Here is a 21,075-nt window from a genome sequence, read left to right on the forward strand (position 1 = left end):
TCCGGTTTCAAAAAACCTGTGAGAGAAGAAAGAATTTTTCATCATTTTAAAGGGAACTGAAAAGACGAAGACAGATTAAATAATAAATTCATTAATTATCACAAGATCCAAAAAAAGATATTATTATAGTTTATCTATTAAGTTGTGCTTTTAAAAATTTTTTTCTTAAGTTAATCTTATAAATTCAGAAACTTGACTATTCTCACTGCCCAGTTTTGGAGTATGTATATGACTGAGAAAGCAAAATTATTTAACAAATAATTAGAAAGGATCAACATGATCCTTTATAATATCTAAGCTTTAAGATATACATAGATAAAAGCTGCATAATTTCAACTGTTAAGATGTAAAATATTTAAAATGTTTTAAAATTAAGCCACAATAGTAAAAAAAATCTATAACCCATGTTTTTGCCATTTCATTTGTATTATGAGTGTTGAATTATATTAATGTGAAGTTTCTTCCAACTCTTAAAATGCTAGGATCCAAGAGTCTATAATGACTGACAAATAGCCAACAATAAAGAAAATAGAGAGGGAAAAATTAAGTTGTGGCTCACCAAATCTTGAAACTAAAGAGAGTCGAATATAAAAAATCAAAGGCAAAAGGCAATTGTGATAATGTTCATAGGTTGGCAAGACATTTCCCTTAGAAAGCTATTATACCTAAAAGTGTTCAACTGACTTCACTAGAAATGAAACTGTATTGAATTTCTCAACTCAAGAAATTAAATAGGAAAAAAAAAGCCCTCATAATATGTGAGTAATAAACAGTCAAATCTTTCTCCAGTAAATGCCACAAAGGTTGATGCATTTTTTTCTAAAATGCATTATTACACTATTTTGTTCTACTGAGTGGATACACTAACTGTAATTAGATTTTTGATGCCCGAGAATCTTTCCACTCTCCCCAGGATGACAGTCCTAAACAACGAAGGCTCTGGATTAGTGCTGTAGATGCCACAGACATGTGGCTGGGACTGAATCCATAATAACCCTATGACAGAGTTTTAGAAAAATTACTTTTTTAGCTAAATGTTTTTGTAATTAAGAAAATTTAAGAATTAAAAAAAAAATTTTCTTGTAATTTTCCTCTTGGAAATGTGAAATGAAATTTTGAAGGAAAACAAGAGAATATAAGTGGGTGGTATTTTTGCTTACTGAATTTTACAATTCTTAAAACCCTTTTAGCACTCCATTCTTTCAGCAATCTTAATTTGATCAGACTTCGTTCCCCAAATCTAGCCTACTATAGTCAAAATTTTTTTCAATAGGATTTTATTTTAAATCCTTTTTTGGCCTTAGAAAACATTCATTAATGAAATTGTACTACAGAAAACCACTATGTAGAATTCTGATTAAAGGTGAGTCAGAGAGTCTGGAGTCCACAGCTGAAGATGAGAGGGAACAGAGCTTCAAAATCACTGGCTTAGATCATAAACATCTCAAATATAGGCATGTACTTTCTCTTATAAATTCACTTACATTTAGTTGAATCTTGGAATAAATAAGTAGATATTTGAACTGTAGAAATTGGTATTCTAATCAAATTTAAATTTTCCCTCAAAACGGATAAAACTATACACACAGACTAGCTACATTTAACCTTTCATTACAGAATTGTTGTCCCTGAAAAATCAATCTTGTAAAAGTTCCAAGCACCCACTCACCAGGCTAATCAAGGGCACCAGAAACGCAAGGATCCAGTCATCAAGTAGCTGATTAGGTGCTTTGAGAAGGTGCGGTGCAGACATTAATATGTTTTTCAATGAGGGAAACCATCATCTACATTTTTATACAGGAACAATAGCCCCTACTTTTTTTTCTTTTTTTAACAAAATCAAAACAAATTGATTATGAAGATACCACTTAAAAAAACACCCGAAAAAATTTAAATTGCCAGATGAAGACACAACTCCAAATTGACATTATTACAAGCTAAGAGTGAAGACCTATACAAGACTTACCATTGCAAAAACTTGGGCAGGCACTGCATTTGTTTGAGTGGCTTTCAGATATTCTGTCCAAGAAAAGGTTTCTGGATCAGGATAGCCTGAAAAAATACATATAAATATCAAAAGATTATTCGGTGATAGACATTCTGATTCCCATAAACTACAAGACATTTGACAAAAATAACTAGCGTTAATTGAATGCTCACTATTTAATAGGCCCTGTGCTAAGAACATCACATACATAATCTCACTTAAATTTCTTGATAACCTCTGAGTTGGCTATTGTTATCCCCGCTATGACATTTGTGCATGCAAGCATTCATTCGCCAGTTCACTCATTCACTCCACAAGGGCAAGTAAGCTGACCTAGGTCCGAGTCACCTGAGTGCTCACCAGCTCCAGGAGGCTTTCTTAGAAGCACAGAACACACAGGCAACAGTCTGACCTCCAACCAGGAACTGAAAAAACACTCTGATAATCTTTCCAAACCTTTCAATAATTCTAGGTTTATTAGGGTTTTGTTCTCATTATTAAATCTTATTATAAATTTCCATAATTGCCATTTATCATAGCAATTTATATATATATATATATATAAAACTATGGCATTGTACTAACTATTTTTTTTTTTTCCACATGGGCAGGCACCGGGAATCGAACCCGGGTCCTCTGGCATGGCAGGCGAGCATTCTTGCCTGCTGAGCCACCGTGGCCTGCCCTGTACTAACTTTTTTTAAAAAATTTCCTTCTCAGTGGATTTCTTGCTTCTCTTTATGTTTGTGTTCTTTTGTTCCCATTTACCTTTGTTAGAGGTTTGTCTACATTATTGTGCAGTTTTTTTTTTATTTCAAGGAACAAATACTTAGATTTATTCATCAGCTCTACTAATTTCTTCTTTCTTTTCTCCTTATTTGTTTCTCGTCTTTATTCTTATTATTTCCTTCATCCTAATTCCCTTAGGTAGGTTATTTGGTTTTTCCAACCTGAATTATAAACATAGCTAATTTTTCATTTTAAATAATAAAAGCATTTAAGACCAAGACATCGCTATTGTTGCCACTGAATGCAGCTTTAGACATCTGGACAAACTTTTACAAAATATTTTTACTTTGCTCGCTTCTATTTTCCAAGAAATATTTATGATTATTATCTGTAATTTGTTTTCTTGACTGAATTGTTGGCCAATTATTTAAGAGTTATTTCAAGTAGTTAATTTTTGCAGTTATCACATGGTTTTAGAAAGTCAGGTAGTCTGTACGAGTCCTCCTTTTGGAACTTCAAGATTTCTTTTTGGTGCAGAGTAGGATCAACAATTCAACATATAAAACATATATAAATATTTATCCTGGTTTTAAGGTACAATATCAGTATGCATTCTTTCAGTCTAAATAGCTTACTCAAAATCTGCTTTTTTTTTATTCAAGTAAAATGTAGAAACAGTATGCTAAAGACTCTAAAGTGATTATTTCTGTGCAGTTCTCCAGCATTTCTGATAATTTTTGCTTCATATTTAAACTTTTCGCTAAAATAAAATATGCTTAAAGAAAAGTACACAAATCTAGCAGACAGCTTAGAAATGTTCACGAAATTAGAATACCTATGTAATCAGAACCCAACATCAAAACCAGAACATTCCCAGATCGCCAGAACACCTCCCTGTCAAGCTTACTTGACAGGGCTTCTAAGAGATGAGACCCGTTTAGCCTGTGGATTTGTTTTTACATAAATGGAATTGTGCAGCTGAGCTCACTGGTCCCGGGTGCCTTTTGCTCAGCATTATGACGACAAGGTTCCCACGGACCACTGCGTGTGGGGTATTTGTTTTCTGTGCTGCATAGTATTACATTATGTGACTAATTCATAGTTTTCCAATCAACTAATGATGAGCATCTGGATAGTTTCCATTTTGAAGCCATTATCAAAAGTGCAGCTATGAACATTCTAGTCCATCCTTTTTGTTGACCAGAAGTATACATCTCCGTTGGATATTCAGGAGAACTGTTGGACCATGGGATATTTTGCTTCGTATTTTGATGTTGTATTGCTCATCACATAAAAGCACACATAATTTTCACTATGAATTGTCCTCTTAATTTAATATAGAGAAAATTTCCCTTCCAGGCACATTTATTGCATTTTGACATAAATTTATTGCATTTCTTCTTTTACTAAAATATATACAGCCACCGTCATTTACTATTTGTTTCTGGCAGATAAAATTTTGCCCATCTTTTTAACTTTCATTTTATTTTGTTTCAGATGTATTTACTTTAAATGCCTTCTAAATGGATTTTTTAAATGATTTACATTTACTTTCATAACTGGTATGTTACCCCTAAATTCCGTAAATATGTTTTAAGCTGGATTTTTTTAAAAAGCACACTTAGGGGTTCCTTGGCTTTCTGTCCTTTCCTAATGGGCTGCTGCATATTTTATCTTCCAATAATAATTTTCGATTCTTAATAATTAGTTCTGACACCACCCAATAATTAGTTCAGATACTCGCATTTTACTTTTACAGAGCTTACTTTTAAAAATTATCTAAACTCTTTCCTTTCCTTGTATCTTGCACCTCTGCATTTCTACCTGGTTTCTGAACTATGTGTATCCTTGTTCCTCCCTCTATGGTGGAACACAGGTTTCTCACCCTGGGCCTGACCACAGTTTCAGTGGAGTGGTGGGAAACAAACCAAAGTGGAAAAAATGGGACAATCCAAGTCTGCCTCCATTACCCATACACTTAACCCCCGCTATATCCTCAGAGCCTAGAATAGCATCTAGCACTCATTAAAGATCTGGTGAATATTTATTGGATGAATTAAATTTTCTCCCTGAGGAGCTAGTATTTAATATTGTGGTGGCCAAAAATGATAGGGATAGGAACCAAAATGACATTGGTCTAACCTCAAAACACTGACCAGAATTCTGATATAAAGTTATCTGCCTGCTGGTGCCATTGGTGCCCGAGGATGCTATGTGTCCTGGCTGAGGCTCCCAGGAGCCCTGTAGATTAGATGACGCCAAGAGAGGGTCATCTGACCCGTGCCAGCTGCACAAGGCCAGGGTTGAAATTCGCATTAATTATTTGCTCCATATAAGACAGGAAAGGCCAACATAAGTGTGAGCTTTATCACAGACTATTCTTATAATGGTACCCTTGATTATTTTGCTTCCTGGCACAATAGCCTAAGCAAAAACATAATTTCACCACTGGAATATTCTTTCTAAAGGACAAGTGGTTCATCAACAAATAGCAGAAGTCCTTAAGACTCTGACTTCTCCCTGGGCAATGTAATCGGTCCCATGGAACCTAGAGAAGCACAACCATAACTATATCAGTGGCCAATTCCAGAACCAAGAATTATAGGTGTTACAGCTGTTAAATAATGATTATTAGTCCAATTTAAAAGTCAACAATAAGGGATCTGTTGAGAGTCTTACCACGGAAAAGGTCAACCAGAATAGAGTGTTGATCATAAACACACATGCTGGATGGAATAAAAAGGCCAATTCATCTAAACTCTAATATTATTGGTGAGAAAAATAAGACCTGGCATTTTAAGGATCGTCTAAGACAGAACAGTTAACAATGAAGTCAAAGCTAGAGCCCAGGCCTGACCTGAAATTTAGAGAAACCAAAACTTCTAAATAGCTGCTCTGAGGTTTGCTAAAGACTCTATGAGGGCCTTAAGTTGAAGTATCAAGGGAGGCACGAGGAGTCCATGCTACTACCAGTCGAGCCCTGATTGGAGTTTTGCTGTCATCATAAGAGCTTGAATTTTCTAAGAAAGCTCCTCAGAGACCACTTATTGATGTCTGTGTTTCAGGCAGTTCTTTCACAAGGCAGAGCAGTGACTGATCCAAATATCCAGATTCCAGACTCTCAGTAGGTTCTGCATATGAAAAGGGACTCTCTATGAGAAGATCCATGGCATCCATTGACCACTAATTACCTTATGTTAGATAGTGGTATACTATTTACTGCAAGAATGAAGAAATAAGAGACATGCAGACAGCCAGACATCTCAATCATTGTTAAGCATAATCTGGGTTCAACCTTTTTTGTTTTTTAAAAACATATTGAAAGGGTACACAGGTAGCTCAGTGGTTAGAATGCCTGCCTTTCATGTGGGAGACCTGGGTTTGATTCCCAGACCATGCACCCCCCAAAAAAACAAAAAAGTTAATGGATAGTGTTGCAGTTAAATAAATGTAATTTATACAGTAAACCTTACTATTGAAATTCTAGTTTTGCAAGGAGATTAAAAAGTAAAATAAAGTGGTTATTGGATATCAAAACATTAATTTACTAAAATAAATATTTCTATGGGTTCATCAAACATCTAGAACATTAAGTATGTGCAGCCAGTTGGTGACTCTACAGAATCTAGAAAAAGCAGCTGTTCTATTCCTAAAAGTATGTTTCATTGCCTCTAAACATATCAATCATTATAATTTTATTCTCTGAAAATAAGTTTTCATTCAGGATTCATTCACAACGGGTTTGAAGGTACACTTTCAATTTTAAAATACAGCAAGGAACATATCATTTTCATCTGCTCTGTTCTAAATACCACCAAAATATTAACAAAGGAAATTTCAGAAATGAATGCTTATCAGCGAAAATGCTGACTAAATTTTGATACAAAAACCATGGAATATTATGAAGCCATTTAAAAGAAAGGATCAGAACTACACAAAACGAGTTGGAAGAGATTTGAACATGATAAAAAGATGTAGAAATATGTACATAATATCATCTCAGTTTTATAGCATGAAGAATAATAAAAAACGATATGGGTTAAGGGTAGGTGTGCATCAGTGTTTGTGTTTGTGTGTGTGTGTGTGTGTGTGTGTATAATTATATGAGCATTAGAAAAACATGTATAGCACCGAATAACTAAAGGTTCAAACTGTTCTCCTCTTCCTCCTACCTCTCCCGGATTTCTACACAATTAGATGCAATCACATGACTGAGTTTGGCCGATGGGTGTGCATAGAAATGATGTACTTGCGAGTTTGGCCCTAAAACCCTCCTCTAGGCTGTCATTAGTTCATTTTCCATTCTCAGGATAGAGCAAGATTTCCAAGGGCCTGGAGGGGCTTAAGTCTCAAAATGAGCACCTGGAGCAAAAGGACCCACCAATCAAGAGAGGCCGTGCCCTCATCCTCGCATGTTAAGGTGCAGCTCTTCAGGGCACTCTGACCCAGCAGCCGGCTCCTGGTGACCACATGGAGGGTCAGCACTGCCTGCTGGCCACCACGGATTACCCTGGGGTAGAGCTAGCCAGGACGGAAGGAGGCACTGAAAAACTGTAAATAAATCTTGTTTATGCAAAAAACAAATAAAAATAAATTTAAAATAACTAATAAGAGGAAGTAAAAAGCCACCATAAGAACAGGATAGACGCCAAAAGCAAATGAGAAATGTCAAGAATTCCTAGAAGCTTGAAAGGCAAGTAAATGAATGAAAACCAATGTAGACCTGAGAAAGCCACAACATAAACCTGTTAATGGAAAGCACCAGCAAGGAGCTGGCTGGTGTATATTACAGAATCCTGGAAAGCTTCAGGGACTGCAGACCCCAGCTACTTCTGAACGTGGACAACAGTGCGGTCTGGAAACAGATGACTGTTTCCAAGTCATGATACAAACCATGAAACCCATAGATCCCTGACCTTGGCCCACACAACCTCTACCCCTCCCACCTTAAGGCAAAAGATTAGAGGTTTTGATCTGTGGGAAGAATGAAACAGAGAAGTTAGGCTGAGATCTCGGACATTGGCTAAGTTGGTCACAGAACAATGACTAAATCACGGGATCTCAGAAGCTGGCAGACTCCTCCCTAGCCCTCTACCCTGCCCCGCAACACACACACACATACATACACCCCAGTCTGAGCAGAGGACTCTTTTCTATGGAGAGCTCCACTCTAGGGCACCTAAGATAAAAAGAAAAACTTTAAGGGAGCTACAAGGAGAATATAAATTGTATTAAGGGGAACAGAGATAAAATTAAGTAGACTTCTACTCAGAAACTATGCAAACCAGAAACAGCACAATGATATCTTTAAAAGAAAGAAGCTAACAAAAACCCTTTCAAACTAGAATTCTATATCCAACAAAATATATTTTTAAAAACAGAGGAAAATAAAGACACTGTCTGGACAAATGAAAGCTGGGGTGATGCATTTCTAGCACACTTGCGCTATAAGAAATCCTAATGAAAGTTTTTTAGGGAACAAGCACATGATATCAGAGGGACGTTGGATATACACAAAGAAATGATGAGTTCTGGAAATATAAAACGTTAAGGAAAACATAAGAAAGGATCTATTTCCTTATTTGTAATCAATTTAAAAGGTCTAAAACCAATATTATGGCAGTACTCTTATGAGGCGTAGAATATGTGAAGAAATAAAATTGCTTTTATTTCTCTTACCGTTTCATTTTTTTTTTTAACATGAGCAAAAAATCATCTAGAAGTAAAGACAAGAGCAGAAAGGAAAGGAGAGATGAAATAACAGCAAACAGTTGTAATATCCTTACACTATAAGGTAAGTGGTATATTATTATTTGAAAGTAAACTATGATAAGTATATATATCGTAAACCCTAGAGCACTTGATAAATATTTTTAGAGAAGTATAATTAAAAAGTCAATAGGGAAGATACAATGGAATCACTTAAAAAAATACTCAATGAACTTAAAAAGGTATGAGGATGAAAAGGAACCCAAAACAGATGGGATTAATAGAAAACCATTAACAAGGTGGAGGATTTAAGTTCAAGCCTACTTATTAAATAAAGACAATAAATGTGAATGGTCTAAACAACCCAATTAAAAACCAGATGGTCAAACTAGGCAACAACAAAATGAAATTAAAAATAAATGACCAAAAGATATACAAAAATATCCACCATATATTTTGAACTTAAACAACTTGTTCTAGTTTGCTAGCTGCTGGAATGCAAAACACCAGAGACAGATTAGCTTTTAATAAAAGGGGATTTATTTTGTTAGCTCTTCAGAGGAAAGGCAGCTAACTTTCCACTGAGGTTCTTTCTTAACGTGGAAAGGCACAGGATGGTCTCTGCTGGCCTTCTCTCCAGGCCCCTGAGTTCCAAAAACTTTCCTTGGAGTGACTTCTTTCTGTATCTCCAAAGGCCTGGCCTGAGTTGCGAGTACCAAGATGAGGAATGCCGAGCTGCTTAAGCTGTGCTATGTTGTGCTCTCTCATTTAAGCACCAGCCAATTAAATCAAACATCATTCATTGCAGCAGGCATGCCTCCTAGGCGACTGCAGATGTAATTAGCAACAGATGAGGTTCCCGTACCATTGGCTCATGTCCGCAGCAACAGAACTAGGTGCCTTCACCTGGCCAAGTTGACAACTGAATCTAACTACCACACAACTGATTTCTAAAAACTTGCAAGCCAAAGAGAAAATCACAAGGGGAATTTAAAATTATTTTTTACTTAATGAAAATAAAATCTGAACATTTCAAAATTAGTGGTAAATAGCTGAAAAAATGGGTAGACAGAAATTTATTGTATTAAACGTGAATATTATAAAACAAAAAAGATTGAAAATAAATCACCTAAACCTCAATCTTGAAAACTAGAAAAAGAAAAAATTAAACCCAAGGCAAATAGAAAGAAGGTAAAAATAAGTTAGGATAATAAATAACTAAAATTGAATATAGCAAACAGGAAAGAAAATCAATGGAATCCAAAAGCTGGTTTTTAGAAAACATTAACAAAACTGATGAACTTCTATCAATGTAGAGAAGGAAAAGAGCAGGGATGACATAATTTGCCAACATCAGGAATGGAAGAGGATGAGACATGACTACAGATCTCACAGGTATTAAAAATGTAATGAAGAACTATTATGAACATTATACCAATAAATTTAATGGTATTGATAAACTGGACACATTCTTTAAAAGACTATTAGTTATCATTATATAAACCTATAACTACTCTAATAAAGAAAAAACTTTCACTAAAAAAATAAAGACAACTGGTTACCAAAGCTCACTCAATAAGACAAAAATAATCTGAATAGTCTTTTATCAATGAAAGGAAATTGAATCCATAGTTTGTAAAAACCTTCCCACAAATAAAACTTCAGGCCCACAAAACTTCATTGGTGAATTCTACCAAATATTTCATTAATAAATAATACTAATTTTATACCTAATTTTCCAGAAAAAAATATAAGAGAAGAATAATTTCCCAACTCATTTATGAGGTCACCATTATCCTTATACCAAAACCAAACAGAGAAATTGCAAGAAAAGAAAACTGCAGGCCAATATCCTTCAAAAACTAGTCAACAAACTACTAGAAAATCAAATCTTGTAACGTAAAAAAGGAACTGCATTCCAGGAAATTCAAGTTTTGTTCCATATTCAAAATCAGTTAATCTAATTCACAATATCAATAGATAAAAACAACATATGGTTGTCTGGATACATGCAAAGAAAGCATTTGACAAAATTCAATATTCGTTCATCGAAAGCTTCAACAAACTAGTAAGAAAGGAGAACTTCAATCTGAAAAGGAAATCTATAAAAACTTACAGCTAACATCATACTTAATGGAGAAAGACTAAGTATTTTCTCTTTAAGATTGAGAGGGGAAATTCTGCATTCTCCCCATTCCTATTCAATACTGTACAGAAGATCCTCGTCAGTGCAATAAGACAAGAAACATGTACAAGACATGAAAACTGGAAAGAAATAAAACCGTATTTATTTTCAAGTGATATGACTATCTATGTAGATCAAACCAAAGAATTATTTTTAAAAACTACAAATATGTTGAGGAAAATTGCAATATACAGAAATCAGTTTTGTTTCTATATGCTAGCATTCAACAAATGAATATTAACATTTCAAAAAAGGAAATAAAATAGCATCAAAAACACTAAGTACTTAGAGACAGATCTAATAAAGTGCAAAACCTGTATGCTGAAAACTACAAAATAATGATTTGAGAAATTAAAGTATTCTTAAACAAATGAAGAAATATAGCAGTTTTTATGGACTGAAAGACTCAATAATTATTTTCAAACTGATCTATAGGTACAAAGCAATCCCAGTCAGAATTCAACAGGTTCTTCCTAGAAATTGACCAAAAAAAAAAATGGCAATTTAAAATTTATATGAAAAGTAAAGGAATAAAATATTCAAAGTAATTTTAAAACAAAAGAATAGATTTGGAGGATTAAAATTATCATTAAAACCTTATAAAGTTGCAGAAACGTGGCAATGAGATGTCAGTGTAAGGACAGAAAGATAAATCAATGGAACCTAATAGAGAGACCAGAAGTAGCACCACAAAAGGTTTTCCATAAAGGTACCAAGATAAATCAAAGGAGAACAAATGTTGCTGAAAATTTTGAAAAATGTTGCTGGAAAATTTAGACATCTATATGCTAAACAAGAAACAAATAACTTCAGCCCCTACATTGTACCATATATAAAAATAACTAAATGTAAAACTTAAAAGTATAAAATTTCTCAAAGAAAAGTGAGTTGAAAATCTTTGTTATTTCGTGACACAAAAATAAGGAATCATAAAAGAAAGAAATGGTTAGCTGGACTTCATCAAAAATTTAAAATTCTGCCCTTCAAATGACACTGTCCAGGGGATTAAAAGACAAGCCATATACTGAGAGAACATACTTGAAAAACATATTTCTGGTAAATGACTGATATCCAAAAATAACTCTCAAAAATAAAAAATTAGAAAACAAGCAACCAAATTTAAAGTTGAATAAAAATATCTGAATCAACATTTCACTCAAGGATAGCAAACAAGCATATGAAATGATGATTATGATCATTAATCATTAAGGAAATATAAATTAAAATCACAAAAAAACCCCTGCAAACTTACAGATAGGCTAACCATTTAAAAACTGATAATAAAGACTGATAAGGATGCAGAGCAACTAAAATTCTCATGTATTCCTGACGGGAGGGCAAAATGGACATCGACTATTGGGAACAGTTTGGCAGATTCTTTCAAAAATAAACCTAAGGTCCACAAATCCTAATCCGTTATGTTTACTCAAGTTATGTTTATTTGAACACAAATGTTTACAACAGCTTTATTCATAATAGCTAAAATCTGCGAATGCCCCAAATACCTATAATGGAATGAATGAAAAACTACAGCACAGCTATAAAATGGAATATTAATCAGTAATAAACTCCTAGTGTGTTAGTTAGATTCAGTTGTCAACTTGGCCAGGTTAGCATACCTAGTTCTGTTGCTGCGGACACAAGCCAATGGTATGCGAACCTCATCTGTTGCTAATTAACATCTGCAGTCAGCTAGGAGGCGTGTCTGCTGCAGTGAGTGGCGTCTGACTTAATTGGCTGGTGCTTAAATGAGAGATCACAACGTAGCACAGCCTAGCAGCTCAGCATTCCTCATCTCAGCACTACAGGTCAGCCCAGGCCTTTGGAGATGCAGAAAGAAGTCACCCCGGGGAAAGTTGTTGGAACCCAGCGGCCTGGAGAGAAGACCAGCAGAGACCATCCTGTGCCTTCCACGTAAGAAAGAACCTCAGTGGAAAGTTAGCTGCCTTTCCTCTGAAGAACCAACAAAATAAATCCCCTTTTATTAAACGCCAATCCGTCTCTGGTGTGTTGCATTCCGGCAGCTAGCAAACTAGAACACCTAGTATATTAAACAATGAAATGTATTTTATGGCATTATGTTAAATGAAAGAAGCCAAACATGAAAAGCCACATACTGTGCTATTCCGTTATATGACCATCTGGAAAAGGTTAAATTATAGGGACACAGAGCAGAACAGTGGTCTCCAGGAACTGAGGGAGGAGAGGAGGATGGACTTACAGGGTAACTAGATGGAATTCTTGTAGGTATTCAAAATACTCTGTATCTTAATTGGTAAGCTGTTTACAGGTAACTACACATTTATCAAAACTCATTGGTTTGTATATCTAAAAATTAAGAATTTTATGTTATATAAATTACACTTCAGTACACTCGATTTTCTACAAAAGGGGCAAATATATTCAGGAAAAAGAACTATATACATTGTATTCAAAAGTTAAAATCCAGGCCACAGTGGCTTAGCAGGCAAGAATGCTTGCCTACGAAAAGTCCTAATAATGTTTTGTTATGTTTTATTCTAGGAATATTAAAATTCTGGTTCGTATATCTACATCTTTGAGCCATTTTGAGTTGATTATTTGTATATGATGATTTCTGTATATATTATTTTGAATGTGGAGATACAGTTTCCCCAGCACCATTTGTTAAAAGAGATTATTCTTTCCTTATTAAGCAGATTTGGATTCCTTGTCAAAAGTCAGTTGGCCATCAGTGTGAGGGTTGATTTCTGAATATGTGATTTGACTCCATTGATCTTTATGTCTGTCCTTTTGTCTGTACCATATTGTTTTGATTATTTGGGTTTTTAAAAACTTAAGAATGTATGTATGAATTTTCCAATTTCATTCTTCTTTTATAAGATGGCTTTGGCTATTTGGAGCCCTTGGCTCTTGAATATAAATTTGATGACTGGCTTTTCCATTTCTGCCAAGAAGACTGATGGAATTTTGATAGGGATTGTGCTGAATCCGTAAATTTCTTTGGGTAGAATTGACATCTTAACATTTATTAATGCAACTCATGAGAACATGGAATGTAACTCTGTTTATTTAGGTTTTATTTCTTTAAGCAACTTTTTATAGTTTTATGTGTCCAAGTTCTTTATATCCTTGGTTAAATTTTTTTTGTATTATTATTATTACTTTTTGCATGGGTAGGCACCAGGAATCGAACCCAGGCCTCCGGCATGGCAGGCGAGAATTCTGCCACTGAGCCACCATTGCACCGCCTTGTTTTTTTTTTTCCCTTGGTTAAATTTTATCCTAAATATTTGATTCTTTTAGTCACTATTGAAATGGAATTTTTTAATTTACTCTTCAGATTGGATTGTTCATTACTAGTGTTTAGAAATACTATTGACTTTTGGGTATTGTTATTGTACCTCACCACTTTGATTAATTTCATTTATTAGCTCTAATAACTTTGTTGAGAATTTTCAGGATTTTCTGAATAAAGGATCAGATTACTGGCATGTGGGGAAAATTTCATCTCTTCCTTTCCAATCTAGATGCCTTTTATTTCAGTTTCTTACCTAACTGCTTTGGTTAGAACTTGAATATAACATTGAAAACAGTGGTGCATCCTTGTCTTGTTCCTGATCTTAGACAGAAAGCTTTTGGTCTTTCACCACTAAATATGATATTAGCTGTGGATCTTTCCTATGTGTCCTTTATCATGTTTAGGATGTTCCCTTCTATTCCAAATTTTCTGAGTATTTTTATTGATAAGGGATGCTGGATTTTGCCAAATGCCTTTTCTGTGAATTGAGATGATCATGTGTTCATTTTCCCCTCAATTTGTGTATTACATCGATTGATTTTCTTGTGTGAACCATCCTTGCATAACGGAGATAAATCTCATTTGATCATGGTGTACAATTATTTTAATGTGGTGTTGAATTAGGTTTTTTAATATTTTGTTGAGGATTTTTGCATCTAAACTCATAAGAGGTAGGGTCTGTAATTTTCTTTTATTGTGGCATCTTTATTTGGCTTTGGTATGAGGGTGATGGTCACCTCATAATGAATTAGGGAGTTTCTACTTCTTCATATTTTGGAACAATTTGAACAGGACTGGTATTGATCCTTCTTGGAATAACTGGCAAAATTCAGAGGTGAAGCCATCTGATCCAGGGCTTTTCTTTGTTGGGAGGTCTTAAATTATTCACTCAATCTTTTTACTAGTTAATGATTTGTTGAGAGCTTCTATTTCTTCCTGAATCACTGTAGGCAGTAAGTGGGTTTCTACAAATGTGTCCATTTCATCCAGGTTATTTAATTAGCTGTACAATTGTTCATAGTATACTCTTCTATCCTTTTTATTTCTGTGGGGTTAGCAGTAAGGTCCCCCTTTTTCATTTTTGTTATTTTCCTCTCTGTTTTTGTCAGTTTAGCTAAAGTTTTATCAATTTTATTGATCCTTTCAATGAACCAACTTTTGATTTTGTTACTTCTTTCTTTTTTAAAATTCTTTAGTCCATTTAATGCCACTCCAATCTTTATTTCCTCTCTTTTGCTCACTTTGGTTTGTTATCTTCCTTTTTTAGATCCTCCAGTTTTGAGATTTGGCCTTTGATTTGAGCTTTTTCTTCTTTTTTAATGCAAGCTTTTAGAGCTATAAATTTCCCTTGTGGCACTTCCTTGCTGCATCCTGTAAGCTTGGTATGCTGTGTTTTCATTTCATTCACCTAAAGATACTTCCTGAGTTCCCTTATGATTTCTTCTTTGATCCCTTGGTTGTTAAGATACATTGTTTAATTTCCACATATTTATGAATTTTCCATTTCTCCATATTTTATTGATTTCTGATTTCATTCCACTGAGTGGAAAAGTTACATTGTATGATTTCAATATTTTAGAATTTACTGATACTTGTACTACACTTGACATGTTCTCTATATGTCTGTCAGATCCAGTTTGTTTAGAGTATTATCCATATTTTCTATTTCCTTATTGATTTTCTGTCTAGATGTTCTAACCATTATTGAAAGTGGTACACTGAAATCTCCCATTATTAATGCTGAACCATCTATTTCTCCCTTCCAGTCTGTCAATATTTGCTTCGTATATTTTGAGGGTCTGCAGTTAGGTGCATATATATTTAGAATTATTGTTTTCTTATTGAATTGACAACTTTTTAGTATATAATGACCTTCTTTGTCCCTTATAGCACCTTTTAAATTTAAAGTCCATTTCATCTGATTTTATTATAGCTACCCCAGCTCTTTTCTTGGTTGCTACTTGAATGGTACATATTTTTTCTCATCCTTTCACTTTCACTGCTTATGCCTTTGAATTTAAGGTCAGTCTTTTGTAAACAGCATATAGCTGAGTCATGCATTTTTTAAATCAGTTCTGCCAATTGCTGCCTTTCGACTGGAGAATTTAATCCATTTACATTTAAAATCACATGATAATGCCGGACTTTCTTCTGCCATTTTGCTATTTAGTTTTTGTTAAGTCATTTTGGCCCTCAATTCTTCTGTTAATGTCTACTATCATATTTGTTTGATTTTTCATATTGAACCATATTGAGTACCTTTTCATTTCTTTCTGGATGTTTTTTCATAATTTTCTTTGTGGTTACCATGGAGTCAAAACTTAGATTCTAAATACATAGCAATCACATTTGATTAGATATTAACTTAACTGCAATAGACACATATACAGTATTCCTTTACCTCTCTATCCCCCACCTTTCTTGTACTTGTTACAAATTGTATCTTTGTACATTGTATGTCCAAAAAATAATAATTTAGCATTACTTCTATGCATTTGCATTCTAAGACCTTTAAAAAGTAAGAAGTACAGTTGCATAACAAAAAGTCCAATACAATAGTACAGGCATTTACAATTACCCAAATTGTTACCTGGACTGAAGTCTTTATTTCTTAATGACACTTTAATCCACTGTCTAGTGCACTTTTCTTTCAAACTTAAGAACTCCCCTTGGAATTTCTTATAGAAAAGGTCTACTGGTGATGAACTCCCTCAGCTTTTGTTTATCTGGGAAGTTTTACTCTCTCCATTTTTGAAAGAAAGTCTCTCCAGATATAGAATTCTTGGTTGACAATTGTTTTCTGTCACACTTTAATTACTTTAACCACTGTCTACTTGTCTCCATGATTCCTGATAATAAATCAGTACTTAATCTTATAGGGGCACCCTTGACCATAACATGTTGGTTTTTTTTCTCGCAGCTGTCAGAACTCTCACCTTATCTTTTGCATTTGACACTTTGATCACCATGTGTCTGGGTATATTCTCTTCAAGTTTACCCTGCTTGGTGTCCAATGGGCTTCTTAGATGTGCATATTCATGTCTTTTGCCAATTTGGGGACGTCTTCTGTCATTATTTTTTCTAATATTCCTTTTTTCTCCTCCTTCTCCCTCTAGGATTTCCGTACCGCGTATACTGGTGCCCTTGATGATGTCCCTCAGGTCTCTTGGGCTATTCTCACTTTTTCTGATTCTCTTTTCTTTCTAGTCCTTGGCCTGACCCATTTCAGTTGTTTTGTCTTCAAGGTTACTGATTCTTTCTTTTGCCAGCTCCAATCTGTTATTGAAATTCTCCTTGGAATTGTTCATTTCAGTTACTGTGGTCTTCATCTCCAGTAGTTCTGTTTTGTTTCTTTTTGAAATTTATCTTGGAAACTATTCATTTCTCTGATTGTGGTCTTAAAGTCCAATAGTTCTGTTTGATTCCTTTTGAAAGTTTCTGTCTCTATAGTTACAAATGCATCAACTACTATTATACCCAGTGATTCAGCAAATATCATTTTACAAAAGTAGTGCCTCCACTACACAATGCTCAATTAGGTGTTTGACAGAGAAATCTACACAATTTCACACACACCTAACACTATTAAACATAGTGTTTCAAACATATCTTAAATAAATCAACATAAATGAACTGATAAAGAACAACTCCCATATATGATAGTACATGGTTACATACATCCACATTAACTACAATATTTCAGCATGTATTACTAAACAAAGTAGTACACATATCATGCATTGAGATTCTCATATTGTTCATTCACTTTTTTCCTGATATCCTTCAGTTCTTTATATTTTCCTTCATTTCTTTGAGCATAATGAAGATCCTTTTTATTTAAAACCTTTGTCCAGTTCCAGTATGTCCACAGTCTCATCTTCTTTGTTGATGTTTTCTGGGTTTTCATCCTCTTACTGATGGGCCATCATTTACTATGTCTTTATCCAGTAATCTTTTGTTGCACGCTATACATTTTCATATTTAAAATCATAATTCTAGGATTTAGTCTCTGAGCTGTCAATTTCTTGAATTATATCTAGCTAGTGATATAACAGAAATTTTCTACAATGCCAAGAGCTAACAAAACTAAACAAATCAGTGCATAAAGCACCTTTCACAGTGTTTGCAAATTGGCTTTGCATTGGCTGCTACTCTCTTTTAGAGTTCAGCTCTTTTATCATGTAGGTCAGTCCAAGATGAATGCAAACTGCATCGTCCTCCCTGTTCTTTCCTAGCCTGTGTCTTGTCCTGGGCATGTGCTTGCTAGTAGCCTAAGGCATTCCCCTAAGGAATACGAATGCTCACTCCACTTCCTAGGGAACAGACCTTCTCCCTCTCCCATATCTTCCACAATAGGACTTAAACAAGGTAATCTTTTGTCTCAAGCCAACCAACTCAATTGTTTCTTTCAGTGCTTTGGTTGTCTCAGGCTGCCTTTGCCTACAAGACAAATTCTGGAGGATAGGGGTGTGAGTCAGAAAGGAGCCAAGATCTTCTCCTATGGCTCTTAGAAGCTGCATCTTCTTGATCTGGCACTTGCCCAGTAAATATGGCCTTTTACTATTATCTGTAATTTTGAGGAAAGTACAATTTTTAAGTATCCTCTGCCGCTTTTGCCCAGGCTAGTTGGAACAATGGTCATGAGGCCCCAGCAATCCGGGGAGCAAGATGTTTATATCTCATCCTAGCAGCAACCAGCTGTGCCGGGACCAGAGTTGAGCACCTCACTGAGGACTGTTGGGAAGATGGGTGATGTCAGCCACCATGTTACAGAGAGGGCAATTCAATTCACCAGTGTTTACCACAATTTACCAGCCTATTCCTCGCGCTTTTCCCTTGAAGCAGCACTGTGTTCTACTAGACTTCAGAATTTAATAATAGTTGATTCAGTCAGTTTCTATTTGTTCAACAGTTCTTTCTGGTAGAAGGATTGATTTCTGGACCTAACTACTCAGACATTTTCCCACAATCTTCTTATGTCTATTTCTTTAATCTAATAATTCCCCTTCAACCACCCAAGAACTGATAAGGGTATACAATAATTTCTTTAAAAGGATGTCCTCCACCTTAGTATTTACAAAATCTATAAAAAGCTAATGACCAATACACAGTAAAGATCTAAATAAATTATAGCTTACTCAAAATGTAAATATTTATGCAGTCATGAGGAGTCAGGTTCTCAAAGAGTATTTAAAGATGAGGGAATATGTTCTAATCGTATTTTCACATGGAAGAAAAAAAAGGTTGTATAAGCAGTATAAATGATAAGATAACAATTCTAACTTTTAAAATTACCTATATTGGTCAAATGAAAAGACAAGATAATTGGAAAAGTAAATAACAAAATAAAATGGCAAACTCTACTAGTTAGAATCATATTTGTAATTTTTTCATTACTACATTTCATATTTTACAAACTTTACACAGTTTAATAACTTTCATTTCAAAGAAATTTGACTTATAAGAAGTCCATAGTTTTACTTCTTCAGCATTTATGTGTAAGGATCTAATGGCAAAATAAACTTTTTGATTTGTAAAGAGCAGAACTCGGCTGACTGAGTACTCTTTACAGGGAAAGTATATACTATCGTCTTACAGTGTTTTTGTAAAATGTGCAGGAAATTCACTTCCCATAACATGCCTTGAGGAGACTGTTTATATCCCAGCCTAGCAGCACTGATTTGCAATCAAGTTACAGAACTAGAGAGAGGGTAGTGATGTCATGTGCTAGCAGTGGCAAGTACTGTATTGGTGGAATCATGGTAAAGCTGTCTCGAAGGACTTCTGATACAAGACACTACCTGAGACACAGATGCAATAATACAAAACACTTCCCATTACATTAGTGGCCACAGAAAATTGTCCCACTCTTAGCAAACCATGTGAGTCTAATATTGTTTTCCTTTCGGTGACATTTTGCTACCACATTGAGAACATGTAGAACAATATGTAGTTACAAGAAAAGAAAGCCCTGCAAGGTCAGGGGCCCAAATTTATTCTCCTGATTCATTAATGCCCAGAGACCCCAGATGACAAGAAACGCTGAATAAAGAGCTCCAAAATTTCTTCCTTAGTCAGTGACTTGCCAAATCAGGAAAGTAGCAATGCCAAATTGTCTTCTTTCTTCCTAGCACAGTTCCTCCAACCTGGATTAAAGCCCACTCTCCTTATTTTCACATTCTGTGAATCTCCCCAGAGTGTCTCTACAAGTCCTTTCTTAGTGGGCCTACAGTTGTCACATAAATCCTTCTCACACTAAGAAGCATCACAGCTGGTTTTCTACCATCATTCACCAAATGGCCTCAATCTACCCACCACATTAACTCCTTATTAATACTCCAAAAACAGAAGGACAACTTATGTCAGACTATCGATCTGCAGAGAATTTTAAGACAGTAAATGTGTGCTGTTTTAAGCCATTGAATTTGTGGCAATTTGTTACAGAGCATGATGCCATCACAGAATCTTTTCCATGAAACACTCATTCTTTCTGGCCCCTGCTATTCCTCTAGAACAGTTATTTATTTATTTAGTTACAAACAGCCCCTGGTAGAATGTAAGCTCCCTGAGGACAAGGGAGTCTGTGCACCAATCTTTACATCCTGCCTACCTGCACTGAGATCCTGCACAGGGACAACAACAGATTATATCCTGCTGAATAGCAGGAATCTACAGCACCAGATACTATAAATAAGAAATAGTAACAGACAAATGATAGGCAAGGGAGGAAAAACCAACTAATAAATATGGAAGGAATGATGGAATCAGGTAACTGGCAAAACTTCCATCTACCAATCTCAAATGGTTCAGCAGGGAGGAGGGCTTTTTACTATTCTTGAAATTCTTCTGAATCTTAAAAAATTTCGGTTTTTTTTTTTTGCATGGGCAGGCACTGGGAATCTAACCCAGGTCTCCGGCATGGCAGGCGAGAACTCTGCCTGCTGAGCCACTGTGGCACGCCATCTTTCTTTCAAATTTTGTTAAAAAAAAATTACAAGGCATTCAAGGCTAATCCTCAATCAGCCTGGTCCTAATGTGCTAAGTCACTACGCACCTGCCGTACCCTCCCCTCCCCTCCCATGCTGACCTTGCCTCCCCATGCATTCATTTTCGTGCTCCTAATTCTTAGTTCTGCCAGGCCCTCCCTATCATCTTGCTCTTGAGCCTATGACTTCTTCTACCTAT

General features: G+C 35.1%; 1 protein-coding gene across 20 annotated transcripts in view; it reads right to left on the minus strand.

Annotated features, from left to right (window-relative positions):
* L3MBTL4 (L3MBTL histone methyl-lysine binding protein 4) overlaps positions 1–21,075 on the minus strand; it is a 497,842-nt gene that overhangs the window by 311,321 nt on the left and 165,446 nt on the right. For all 20 annotated transcript variants that reach the window (XR_013165276.1, XM_077135929.1, XM_077135928.1 and 17 more), the window contains one exon: positions 1,967–2,052. Coding sequence is in view for 19 of the 20 variants with exons in the window: in XM_077135929.1 (XP_076992044.1) it covers positions 1,967–2,052 (86 nt within the window). In the remaining variant the exon portion in view is untranslated. The remainder of the gene's footprint in view (positions 1–1,966; positions 2,053–21,075) is intronic.

This window comes from Tamandua tetradactyla, chromosome 18 (genome assembly GCF_023851605.1).
Source record: "Tamandua tetradactyla isolate mTamTet1 chromosome 18, mTamTet1.pri, whole genome shotgun sequence".
Lineage (NCBI taxonomy): Eukaryota > Metazoa > Chordata > Mammalia > Pilosa > Myrmecophagidae > Tamandua > Tamandua tetradactyla.